The following is a 13,679-nucleotide window of genomic DNA, read 5'->3' as shown; positions in this document are numbered from 1 at the left end:
TAAGTACCCTATTAACAACTCAGACTCACCACAATGTCCTCTTCAGGATTCAAGAAGTGAGTCGTGCCACGAGGCGATGCCAGCGTCTGATGGGCACAGTCAGTGTATAAGGTGCTTGGGGGAATCCCATGTCACTCAGAAATGTTCCTTCTGCGCCAAGTTAACAGCCAGAGCAAGGAAGGACAGGGAAATGCGGCTGAAAATGCTGCTGTTCGACAAGGCCCTCCAGCCAGACGTGCTGGAGCGGCCGCAGCAGGAGGGACCCTCCGGGGCCCATAAAAGGAAAGCCGCGTCCCTAACCCCATCAGCGCAAAAACGGAGGAAAATCTCCCCAACCCGATCCCTGCCGGCAGCAACAGTGAGCGGGACGGGTGGAGCGCACAGCCCCCAGCCGCAGCTACAGCTGATCGGCGGCGGCGTGGAGACACACGTGGCGGAGGTTCAGCCTCCGATGATCATACAGCCGCCCCACACCGCGGGCAGGGCGGCGGCCAAGCAAGCGCCAGAACCGGCAGCTACGCAAACAGCGGCACCGACCCCCGGGGAACCGGCGGCGCAGAGCGCACAGGCATGCAGCCTGCAGGCACCGGGGGAGACCGCCCGCGCGGCACCGCCGAGGAGCGTGCCGAGTGCGGTGCAGACTACGGGGCCGAGATCCCCGACGCGTCAGGGGGTGGAGCCAGCCCCACAGGGGAGGGGAAAGGCAGCACAGAAAACACAGCACCGCAGTCCCTCTCCATACAGGGCTGCAGAGCTGCTTTCTCTGAGCCCTCCGCTCGTGCTGCAGACTCCAGTGAGAAGGCAGGGGTCACCCCTAGCCTATCCGGAGCCCCCATCTCCATTTCTACAGCCAGCCTCCCCATGGCTTGGACCACCTTCGCCCTTCTTGGGCTTCGAGCCCCTTGAGTACTATCACAAATCGGTCTCTCCAGCGTCCCATGTCTCCAGAAGATCTCTCTCCCCCAGACGTAGGGGGTATGCACGAAGGGAGTGGTCCAGGTCACCATCCCAGGAGCAGTGCCCGTGTTGCCATGGTCGCCCCTATCATGCGGGGCATAGACACCATAGGCATACTACCAGGGACAGATCCCCACAGACGGTTCCGTATCCCCAAGGGCAATCGCGAACGGAGACAGAGACTCACATATCTCAGGGGGAGTTGGTTCTGGAACCCCGGGATTTTCCCTCTCAAGCTTCTAGCGAGCGGATGTAGCACCGTCAACATGACCCAGAGGGGTCCAGAGAGGCGTACCCTAGCGGTTCCTTGCTGTCCTCCCCGGATGAGGCTACGGCCCCGGGGGACGTCCATCCTCCGGACGATCTCAAACAGTTCCAAGAGCTGTTTAAAAGGGTGGCCTTCACGCAAGGCATCCAGACAGCAGAGGTGCAAGAGAAGCTCCATAAGCTCCTTAAAAATCTGAGACCTCCGGTCTCCTCTAGAATAGCCATACCGCTTGACAAAGCAATCTTGGAGTCTGCCACTACGATATGGCATACTCCTGCGACTATTCCGCCTGTCCACAAGAGAGCGGACAAGAAATACTTCGTGCCGGCGAAGGGCATGGAGTTCCTATTCAGCCACCCGCAACCAAATTCTCTGGTGGTAGAATGGTCTTAACAGAGATCAAAAACGTCTCAGTTCAAAACAGGGGGAACGGACAAAGATGCCAAGAAACTAGAGCTGTTGGGCAGAAAGGTCTACTCCTCCTCCACCCTACTGTTGAGAATGGTGAATTACGCAGTGCATCTAGCGAACCACAATTTCGACGACTACTCTAGCTTAACCTCCCTCATGGACTCGCTTCCAGAGGACAAGAAGCCGGTGCTCAAGGCTATCGTGCAAGAAGGCTACGCAGCCTCGAGGACGGGAGTTCAGATCTCCCTGGATGTTGTGGACACAGCAGCACGCTCAACAGCTACGGCAGTGGTAATGCGAAGGGAGTCCTGGCTCCAAACATTGGGTATACCGAGGGATCTGCAGGCGAAGAGCGTCGATCTCCCCTTCAACACACAGAACCTGTTTGCTGAATCAACTGACTCGGTCCTTCATTCCTGTAAAGACTCAAGAGCCACTCTTAGGACGTTAGGGATCTACATCCCTCCATACAGAAAGAAAAAGTACTACCCTCAGCAAAGATGGTACCAGTATCAGCCACAGCGTCCCCAGTACCACAGGGGTTACGAGCAAGGGTGACACCAACAGCATCAACAAAATAGAACTCCCAGGCGACGTTCCCAACAGAGCCGTGCGTCCTCGGGACAGGGCCAAAGGCCACAAGTTTGACACACAGATCCAGGGCTGTGCCATCACTACCATCGCACAATGTCATCCGAAGCTGTTATTCCACCATCGCCTCCGACCATTCTACGACCAGTGGCAAAGGATCCCCCCAGACAAATGGGTGCTGGAGATCATAGCCACGGGGTACACCATCCCCTTCCAGTCCCTCCCACCGCCACGACCTCCACCCAGGCCCCACTTGCAGGATGCCTCCCACGAAGTGAGACTCAAGCAGGAGGTAGACCATCTTAGGGGCAGTGGAAAGAGTGCTGGAGTGACGGCAAGGGAAAGGGTTCTACTCCAGATACTTCCTCACAGAGAAAAAGACAGGAGGCTGGAGGCCCATCTTAGATCTTCGAGGCCTCAAGCAGTACCTGCGCAAGCAACGCTTTCGGATGACCACAGTCGCCTCCATCCTTACGGCACTGGATGATGGAGATTGGTTCGCAGCCCTCGACTTACAAGACGCGTGTTTTTACATAACTGTCTATCCGGCTCACCGACGATTCCTCCGGTTCATGGTGGGCAAAGAACATTTTCAATACAAGGTCCTACCGTTCGGCCTCTCCTCGGCCCCCAGAGTCTTCACCAAGACCTTGGCAGTGGTGTCAGCCTTCCTGCACAGACGGGGTATTTATATTCCCGTATCTGGACGACTGCCTACTCAAAGGGGCCTCGAAGGAAGAGGTACTACGCATGATACGCGTCACAGCAGGCACGTTCTTTTCGCTAGGCCTGGTTATCAATCTGGCAAAATCAAGATAGACCCCACACAGGACATAGAGTTCATAGGGGTATGCATAAATTCTATTACAGCGAGAGTGTGTCTACCAGAGACATGCTTTCGGGCCATCGGCTCCCTCGTGCAAGTCATCACCTTCAGCCCTATGGTGCCGGTTCTGACGTGCTTACAGCTGCTGGGCCACATGGCAGCAGCAACGTTCGTAGTACAGAACGCCAGGTTACACATGCGCAGCATGCAGCACTGGCTGGTGAGCGTATACAAACCGGCAGCACACACCGTTCACAGGGTGGTTTCACCCACGACAGAGGTGCGCAAATCCCTGCAATGGTGGCTAAACCCCTAGAACATGCTAACAGGGGTACCCTTCCACCAACCACAAGTATCGGTTTTTCTTACTACCGACGCCTCCCACATAGGGTGGGGAGCACACATGGGCGAAAAGGTGACGCAAAGACTGTGGTCCTCCACGGAACAATCACTGCACATAAATATACTGGAGCTCAGAGCGGTGTTCAACGCCTGCAGACACTTTCGAGACCATATACGAGGCAAAGTAGTCAGGATCAGTACAGACAATACCTCCACCATGTTTTATATAAATCGGCAAGGAGAAGCTCAGTCCCGTGCCTTATGTGCGGAAGCAGTCCGGTTGTGGAACTGGTGCATCGCCAACAGTATAACCTTGAAAGCCTCGTACTTACAAGGCGCTCACAATGTGAAGGCAGACCAGCTGAGCAGGCGTTTCGCACTCACGCACGAGTGGCAGATCCGTCCCGATCTGCTACGACCGATTTTTCACACATGGGGTTTTCTCCAGATAGACCTGTTTGCCACTCAACACAACAAGAAGTGCCCACGATACTGCTCCAGGGCAGGACTGGGACGGGGGTCCCTGGGGGACGCATTCGCGATCTCCTGGAGGGGCCCCCTGCTTTACACTTTTCCTCCCACAGTGCTGATCCACAAAGTCTTGCAGAAAGCCAGGAGAGAAGGAGCCCGAATGATCCTAATAGTCCCAACGTGGGATCGACAGCAATGGTTCCCCCCTACTCCTGCGCATGTTGGACCGTCCACCGATGCCCCTCCTGGTGGCGCCGGATCTCCTCACGCAAGCCCAGGGGTCCATAGTGCATCCGCACCCCCAAGGCCTGCGACTACAAGCGTGGTTAATCCATGGCTCAGCTCCCTAGAGAGCACATGTACGGAGGAAGTGCAACAAGTCCTAGAAAGTAGCAGGACTACAAGCAGAAGTGGACTCACTTCATGGCATGGTCTTCTACCAAACAGTTAGCCCCCCTTTCTGTGCCTATACCTGTAATATTAGAGTATTTACTGGACCTCAAGAGAGGAGGAGGACTCTCACTATCCTTGTTAAAGGTCTACCTTTCCGCCATTTCGGCGTTCAGACACGAAGAGGAAGGGCACACGGTGTTCACCCATCCCATGGTTACCAGGTTCCTCAAAGGGTAAACCTATACCCCCCTCGGAAACCACTTCCACCTTCGTGGAACTTGGACCTGGTGCTTAGTGCGCTAACGGGACCACCGTTTGAGCCTTTAGCCATGGTTTCCCTCCGCCTCCTTACAATAAAGACGACCTTCCTTCTTGCAATCACGTCAGCTGACAGTGTGAGCGAGCTTGCTGCAGTTATGGCAACGCCATCCTGCACAGTATTTTCCAAGGAGGCGGTAACCATACGGCTGCATCCGGCCTTTGTTCCTAAAGTTTCTTCAGAGTTTCATATTAACGAACCTATTGTTTTACCCTCGTTTTATCGAAAGCCTCATAACTCTAACAAAGAGGCACGCCTACACCTCCTGGACGTGAGGAGGGCGCTAGCTTTCTATATAGACAGGACCAAGTCCTTCCGGAAAACAGATAGACTCCTATTCTCTGTCGCTCCCAAATCAAAAGGAGAAGGTCTCTCTTTGCAGAGAATCTCGAAGCACATCGTATCTAGCATAAAAATGTGCTACGAACTCAAAGAGACTCCTTTACTGGCCACTCCCAGGGCTCACTCCACTAGGGCGGTGGCGGCATCAACAGTCTTTTTCAAGGGCGTTGTGCGAAAAGATATTTGCAGAGCGGCGACCTGGTCGTCCTATGACACCTTCGCCAAGCACTACGCCCTTCACAGGGTATTCCAAGAGGGTACCCAGCTCTCGACAGCGGTCCTCTCGGGGACAAGCTGCACATGATCCGATTACCCACCTCCTATCTTGGGTTACTGCTGGGTAGTCACCTAATGTGGATCACCCATGGGGATACTTGAAGAAGAAAGAGAAGTTACTCACCGTAGTAACGGTGGTTCTTCGAGATGTGTCCCCGTGGGTACTCCACCACCCGCCCATCCTCCCCGCTTCGGATCCCTGTTTAGTGTTTTGCAGGAGCATCCGAGGCGGTTGGTCAACTAACTGGCGGGGACCGGATCGCGCACATGGCCAGGAGCGCGGAAGGGAGCGGCGCGCACCGGTGCATGCGCGGTCCAGCAGAAACTGCTTGGAAGATCTGACCTGTGGCGCCGGGGCGAGCCTGACACTTAACATGGAGCACCCACGGGGACACATCTCGAAGAACCACCGTTACTACGGTGAGTAACTTCTCTTTCTGTATGCCTTTTAAGGCGACCGTGGGCATCTGTTTCTTGGCAGTCCAAACAAGAGAATAAAGGTGAAAAAAATTTGTCAACTGTTTTCCCAAGTTCAGGCTGATGGGTTGAGCACTTTTGTACATAGCTGCTTCACTGGTGGTGAAGGAACCGTTAACAAAATATCTGTATTGAGCTGTCCGACAGTGGCACATTTAGTTTTGATAGACTTTGTTAATGGTTAGAGGACAATCCTGCTGATTGTGCTCACAGTGTCAGAGCAAACATGTTTACAGTTACAAAGCAAAAACTTAAATATTTACCTTATGGATGTGATAAAGATATTCTAAGCGGGATAACTGCATGCAGCAATTTACAGGCATTTCATGAAGTCTGAACGCTTTTTTTTTTTTTATAAGTTCAGTACCCTTTTTAACCATACTAACACACCGGTGAAAGACTGGTTTCCAGGAATAAATTTTTCAGTGCTCTGTTGAGGCTTAAAGCCTTGGGAGAGCTGACGTCTGATGTGCCGTTTTAACAAAGGATATTCTCATCTGTTCATATCTTTGATAGGTGGCTGATTAGTGACAGATCACAGCAGGAAGTCATCGTCCTGTTTGCCCAGTGGGCCCTCCTGGTGAACTACAAGAAATGATCTCTTTCACTCCCTACCTCATCCCAGATAATAATACACAGGCATCAAGATGGATTTCACCATAACAAGGGCCCAGCTTCCTTATGTTGTTAGGAGATATGTCCACATGTACATTTGTGATTCTGTGTGGTAAACTTCAGCTGAGGAAAGTTCTTGTTCAGATCAGTCCATTCTCTTACAAAGCATAAGATGAGCAAGATAGTTCCATCCCTTGTACTCATAACATTGAGCTGGAAGTTGCATCTCAACATTCAGAAGGACATGGTGTTTGTGAGCCTAATGTATAGAGCACTAGTAACAAATATCTGGCTTGGGTTGGGTACCCCCAGACCATCTGCAAAGAGACTTGGTCCTTGAAAGAAATCAATTTACACAGAAAGATTGTAGGACTTACAGCGGTCAGACTACTGACATCTGTGGCATTAGTTCTAATCCTGTCACACTCAGTAGCACAGGTGCTGAGAGACAGTATTTCTGAAATGTACGACATAAACACTGGGGCATCCACTATTTTCTCCCTCAGCATGAAAGTGATCATGCTGTGGAACTGGTTCTCTCTGCATAGCATATCTTGGACCATTGTTTACACAAAATGTGATAAAACATTCTATGCTATTTCACATAGAGGAACTTTAAAAAAATAAATAAAAGGGGGTTTATGACTACAGGACTTTGTCCTAATCCTCAAAACTCTGAAGTTAATATTTCTTAATTGATTTTCCCAGTCGACAAGAAGAATGGAGAACAGCAAAGGGAGAAGAAGAAATAAAGATTTATAGATCAGAAGAGAAAAGGAAGCACATTACAAGTCATGTTCCAAGAGAGAACAAAATACCTTCTTTCTCTAAGGTAAATAGTCTTCCATATTTTATTACTGAAATTACCTTAAAACAGTTGGTAAATGGAATGCGCAAAGGTGTCTCATCTTATCACAGCAGTTTAAGACAGGGAAATGGGGTATATTATGTTTGTTTTAGAGCTATTGGGTACTGTCTATTCTTATTATATTTTTAAACGGCAAATAACCTTAACATGGAGAATGGATTGCTTAGTGATAGCTTATGCCTTTTCAGAATGCCTACATCAGCAAAATTCAGAGATGTGAAAACCAGGAAATAAAGAGTTTAGGTACTTAAAACGAAAATCTAATTCAATTGTAAACAAGCAGCAAGTTGTGTTTCTGGAAGTCCTGTCAAGTGAAAATTACTATAGTAATGCATTTTGGTCATGAGGGCATGTTTTGTTGTTTGAGGCTGTCAAAATGAATAAGAATGCGTATTACTTACATTGCACAAATGGAGGAAAATTTTGTCTAACATATACTAGGTTTTCATGGAAGGATTTGTTCAAAGGTTATACCAATATTAACATTACTACCTCCAACCACATTCCCTATATAAATAGGGACACTAAATGTGACAAAATATTTTCTCATAATGGTACTTCCTATCATGAGCAGTTCTTTGAAGGATTTTTTTAAACTATAGGTGTGATGCATTTGGCAATATTAAAACATTCTTTCAGAATGGACGAGAGTAACGGAAGGATTGTGGGAAGTGGTGGTGGGGTAGTGCTCTCAGAGACATGCCTCCTGGGGACATGCTATCATTGGGCCCTCGTGCCTTTCCAAAATATATATTTGTGAAATAGAGAGCTGGAAGGGTCTGGGTGACTCTTCACATTTTTTGGTCTTATCTAACACGGAACATTTTGGCTGGAGAAATAATATAATTATGACAGCCCAAAAGTCTATCTCTTATGGATGTGGAGGCAGTTAGAGCTAGAAAAGGCTCATGGCTGGTTTATCAGAATTCCAAAGAGGGAATATCGGTAATTTTGAGTGCATTATGTTGTTTTCCACTTGGGTAACAGTGGGATGTACTTACAAAAGCAGAGTTTTTGTAGACTGTCTTTCCTTACTAGTCGGGTAATTTTTTGTTCCCCTTCAATAGGCTTTATTTAATTTACTTGGCTGTCATAACACTCAGCGCCCTTCTGTTATTTGAGTGCTAAGTAGCAACTCAAAGAGCACAGTTCACATCATGTCATTGTCAGAAGTGTGTTCAGGCTATAGTAATCCAAAATAGCCTTGGAACACGGGAACTGTCATTCCAGAGCAGACCCAGTAGCCTATCTAGTCCACTGTTCTGTGTCTTCAGTGGTCAAAGGAAGAAGCAAGAACTCCACAGTAGGCAATTTTGGAAAAACCTTTTCAAAAGGGAAGCTTCTTCTCAGTTTCCACAGTTAGAGATTGCCTTGAATCAGAATCATCCATACCCTGTATTTACTTTGTGCTTACAATTGTGCAATCCCCAAGGACTTTTGTTCTTTATTGCATCACTCTCTTATAATGGGCTGCAGGTTTGCACCTATCCTTTTTTCATCTCAGTACCTGAGCAAATTGATATGTCAGTCTAAAGGATATTTCCCCTTGTCATGGGGAAATAGTTCCAGAAGTGAGCTGGCTAGGTGCACATTCTCACAGAGGTTGAGGATGATTTCTGTACATCAGCATCAACCCAGTGTTGCTGAAGTTCATATCAGGCAAGTGACTGGTCTCTGTCAGCATTCTCACAGTTAACGTATATCCTTCAAAAATTGGGTACAACATTGTTTTATGCAATCTCACTGGAAAAAAAAGTTGGTATCCTTTTCATGGCCCTCTTCCTTTCAAACTACACCTGTCCTTAACCCTACTAAATTCTAGGCTGGTAACAAACATGGTGAAGGGTAGGTATAATTGTTGATGGGCTTTGAAATCATCTTGTCTAAGGGGAGTTAAAATTAGGGCCCCACCAAATTTAGTCCATTTTGGTCAATTTTGTGGTCACAGGATTTTTAAAATCATAAATCTCATGATTTTTAGCTATTTCAATATGAAATTACATGGTGTTGTAATTGCAGGGGTTCTGATCCAAAAAGGAGTTGTGGGGAGAGGTTACGTGGGGGTAGCAGTACTGCTACACTTATTTCTGTGCTTCTGCTGATGGCATTGCTGTCTTCAGAACTGAGCAGCTGGATAGCGGCAGCTGCTAACTGGCAGCCCAGTTCTGAACGCAGAGCCACTGTCACCAGCAGAATAGAAGTAAAGATACCATGTATAGTTTGGTTTTCCTTATATCTGTGGTGCTTCCTGTGTAGCTGGGGTACTATTTTTTGGCTTCCCACCTCTGAAGGCAGCAGTGCAGAAGTAAGGGTAGCATGGTATTGTATTGCCTCCCTTACTTCTGTGCTGCTTCTGACAGGAGGCCACTTTTCACAGCTGGGCACCTGGCTAACTGCTGCTGATCTTTGGTCACCTAATTCCAAAAGCAGCTCATCTGTAAGGTTGGCCCATATAAAATAACCTTGTAATGACCCTTCCTCCCTTGCAACTCCCTTTTGGGTCAGGAGCCCCAATATGAGATACACGGGTCCTCTCTATGAAGTCTCTCTATTTTATGGTAAAAGCACACATATGACTTGATTTCACAATCTGACACGTTTCATGGTTGTGAAATTGGTAGGGCTCTAGATGTAAGACAAAAGCTTCTGAAGAAAGATTAATTTCAGACTGCATTTTCAGAAATCTTGTTACTATTCTTTCTTTAGAGAGACAAGTTGGGTGACTTTCATTTGGTTGACTTCTGTGGGTTTGAGACAAGCTTTCAAGCTTACATAGAGCTGTTGTTTAGAAGCCTAACAAGCTCTTTGTAAGCTTGAAAGCTGATATCTTACCAGCAGCAGTTGACCCAATTATATAACCTACCTCACATATCTTGTCTCTAATATCCTGGGACACCTATGGCTGTAACAAAACTGCATACCTGGATATTATTTGACGTTTGTTTATAGGCTGTTATAACTGATATTTAATTTAAAGAAATTTTATATAATTTATTAGCTTCTCAGCAATGAGCTATTAATATTGTGAATGTGAATAATTTTTAACCAACCGTCAGCATCAACACTGGCTTTTTCCCTTGTCCCAATAGCACTAAATCCACCTCTGTGATGGGAAATAAGGCTGTCTTCACTGCAAAACATGTGTTTATCTATTTCATTGGGAAAAAACACAGCACATTTTAGTGAAATTTTATCTTTAGACAATGATAGTGATTGATGATGGATGTTGTTGGACGAGAGAGTGCCCAATTGGAGAGGTGCAACCTGTAGTGTTTAGACTCATTCTTATTTAAGATGAGTTCCTTTGTCCTAGGTGCATTGTACATATAGGGGTAGACTATAACGCTTGTCCCTGTGATTTAAGAAGCTAACCATCCTATCAAAGGCGATGAGGAGAAAGAGAATTTGCATACAATTATAACTTCCAACAAACCTAGTAAACGACTGATACAGGAACTTAATGTCATAAATCCTTTCAACCAAACACTCACCACTTGATAGTCCCAGAGTATGTGCGTTAATACGCAGTACTTCAAACAAAATAAGTTGTTCTATACACTATGAATATTTAAGAAGATGTAAATAGAGAAAAAATATTTAGAACTAGTTGACAAAGAAGTACAAAAATGGGTGCAGTAATCCCTCAAAATGTGCAATTTCAAGTTGCACTTAACTGTCATTAACGTGAATTAAGTGTAACTCAGAATCCCACTCCCCCAGGCCTTGGTTCAACCCCCTTGGCTCACGCTCTCATATGCACTCGTCGACACTCAGCTCCAGCTCACCCACTCCTCGGCCACAGCTTATAAGCCCCCCCCAGCCACACACAGCTCCAGCACAACTCCAACGCCGTCCCCTCCTGCAGCTGTAACCTACCCCAGGCTTAACCCCCACGTCCTGCTCCCATGGCCTCAACCTGCTGCCAGGCTTAACCCTCCCCAGGTGCCCTCCCACCCCAGCCCAGGACTTAACCTTTCAAAAGGACTCAAGGTGCTACTGCTGCTTCCCTGGTTGCAGAACATGTGTTCTGCCAGGGAAGAAGGCTGCCCCCGCCCCCCACCGACTTATGCAAAATTTTTAGTTATGCGGGGGTACATGGGAACACAACCCTTGCATAACTTGAGGGACTACTATATAGATAAAAATGCTTTACTTTGTTCTCTTCTCTGAAATGCACCTTTGGATCATAAGAATGCATTAAAAACAGAAGTAATAATGAGAAGGGGGATAATATTTTTAAAATGCTTTGTTTTTCAATACATATGTCAGAGGATATGAAAGAGGAGATCGGGTAGGTTTGTATTAACAGATTTGGGTTACAGAATAAATATTTCAACATGAAACATTAATAAAATTTCTATGAGGAATGACATGTATTGTAGGAATCAGTTGAGTCTCAATACAGTTAGTCACAGGGCTTGTGTATATAGAGAAATTACTACCAAAGTAAAGTACATTATTAAAGAATAGTATGTTCATAGTGAAATTATTCCAGCCATAGCTATAGCAGATAAAATGGTCAATTTCTCCATTTAGTCAGTCCCAAAGAGTTCCATTGTTAACTCCTTATCAGAATCAAAGCATCAAATCTTAATATGTATTTTTATTTTAGCTTTAAATTTGGTCTAATAAAAAGGTCATTATAATACATGTTTGCCTACAACTAATATAAAGCTTTTCTGGAAATTAAATAGATATTTTTATATTAAAGTTAGAAAATATTGTCCTCCTTTTGATCTGGTAATGTGTAGAAATGCATGTACATGATTCGTCTGAAAGGCTAATGGAGCTGCATTTAATTTGAAGAAAATATTTAGTACTATTAATGAAGCATGCAAATGAAAGACTCCACCTTGACCTGCTGATTTCAGGATGAATTACAAGGATTTTCACTTAGAAGAAATATCTTCTTACCTATTAATGAATAATTTTTTTATGGAATCAGAAAGACCAAACTTCCCCTCAGTTCTTTCTGAACTTCCCTTCATCCAGGTCCAAGCTCCAGCCAGTGGCTGCATGGGGCTTACTTTTAGCTGCTGGATTAGTAGAATAATGTAGTAGTAGTTAAAACTTGTTTCCTATCCTTTTTTCCTTTATTCCCTCCCTGTTTCAGTCAGTCAGTCAGTCAAAGTCTTTATTTTACATTTTCATTCACTCTTTTCAGGAACAATTTTTTGAGAGTGCCTAGATCTCTGGGCTTTAAACAAAGTATCTCTTTCTGATGGGCAGTTCCATTTGTGTCCACTGCTTGGGGCAAAACTCTCATACCTCAGAAGTACTCCCATTACCACAACCTTAAGGACTGTGCCAGCTTGACCTTAAGCTTAAATTAATTCTTGTGGAGAAATTTCTCCTTCCAGCCTCCAATCCAGGACCACAAACTCCTCTCAGTCACTGGTTGCCTCTGTTGGCTCCTGATACACCTCTCTTACCAACTTGACATGGGAAGGATCTACCTCCTAGAAAAAGAGTGAATAAGAGACCTACCAGTTTTTCGACAGTGGGAGCCCCACAAAAGAAGCAATCTCTGACACCGTCCACATCATCTGTACCTAACCATGCTGCGCTGAGTACCTATGAGTCACCAGGCTTGTCTGCACTGCTGATCCTCCTAAAGCCAGAAGCCCTAAGTGGGCAGGCTTTCAGAAGGATGTCAAGAGACAAGACTGTCCTTTCTACCACGGCATGGACCGCGGCAGCAAACCACTTAGTCCCAAGCAGCTCTGCAGCACCTCGGCTTATGTCATCAGGTGTACAGGCCCACGCAGGACCCTCTGGACAGGATAGTTACCCACTCACCTCGTTCTCAAGTACCTCCACTGGTGTCTACAGCCCCCAACTAGTTTGTGCTGGAGTTTTCTTTGCAAAACAGCAACCCACGTTATTGCTGGTCACGGATGCCACAGCCCTGGGCTGGGAAGCACATCTGGGTGACATCAGAACTCAAGGCAGTTGATCACAGACAGATCTCTTGGTGCATGTCAACATCAGTGAATTGAGGGTGGTTCATCTGGCATCCAGATGTTCCAAACCCATCTTTAGGGCAAATGTCTTAGTGCTGATAGATAATACCACAGCGATGTTTTAGGTATACAGTCAGGGATATTGATCATTCCCATCTCTTGTGCCAGGAAGCCCGTGAGCTGTGGGACTTACACATCGGTTCACCTAGAACTCTCATAGCTGCTGAGAGTTCAGCGCCTACCAATTGACTCAGTCATTTTGGGTGGGGGTGGGGTGGGGTTGAGAGTGAGGTGGGGGGAGGGCTGTCACCATATAGACCTGCTCATGACACAGAGCAACAGGAAGTGGTGATTTTTCTCTTTCTGAACCACAGCCCTGGATCTATGGCAAGCACTTTTTACTTCCCATGGACAACTCCCCTGCTATATACATTCCTGCCCTTCCATCTTTCACTGAAAGTCATCCTCAAAGTCCCACCAGGACAGGGCTTCACTGATCCTCCTAGTGCTAGCATGTCCAGACCAGCACCTTATTCACTGCACTGTTGGATTTATCAGTG

At 46.7% G+C, this 13,679-nt stretch overlaps 1 protein-coding gene across 6 annotated transcripts in view; it reads left to right on the top strand.

The window, feature by feature from the left end:
- The window catches only part of PHIP (PHIP subunit of CUL4-Ring ligase complex), a 320,457-nt gene that overhangs the window by 168,008 nt on the left and 138,770 nt on the right, over positions 1 to 13,679 (top strand). For all 6 annotated transcript variants that reach the window (XM_074990995.1, XM_074990994.1, XM_074990993.1 and 3 more), the window contains exon 20: positions 6,997 to 7,120. In XM_074990995.1, the coding sequence (XP_074847096.1) occupies positions 6,997 to 7,120 (124 nt within the window). The remainder of the gene's footprint in view (positions 1 to 6,996; positions 7,121 to 13,679) is intronic.

This window comes from Carettochelys insculpta, chromosome 3 (assembly GCF_033958435.1).
Source record: "Carettochelys insculpta isolate YL-2023 chromosome 3, ASM3395843v1, whole genome shotgun sequence".
Classification (NCBI taxonomy): Eukaryota; Metazoa; Chordata; order Testudines; family Carettochelyidae; genus Carettochelys; species Carettochelys insculpta.
This window is presented reverse-complemented; position numbering and strand designations above follow the sequence as displayed.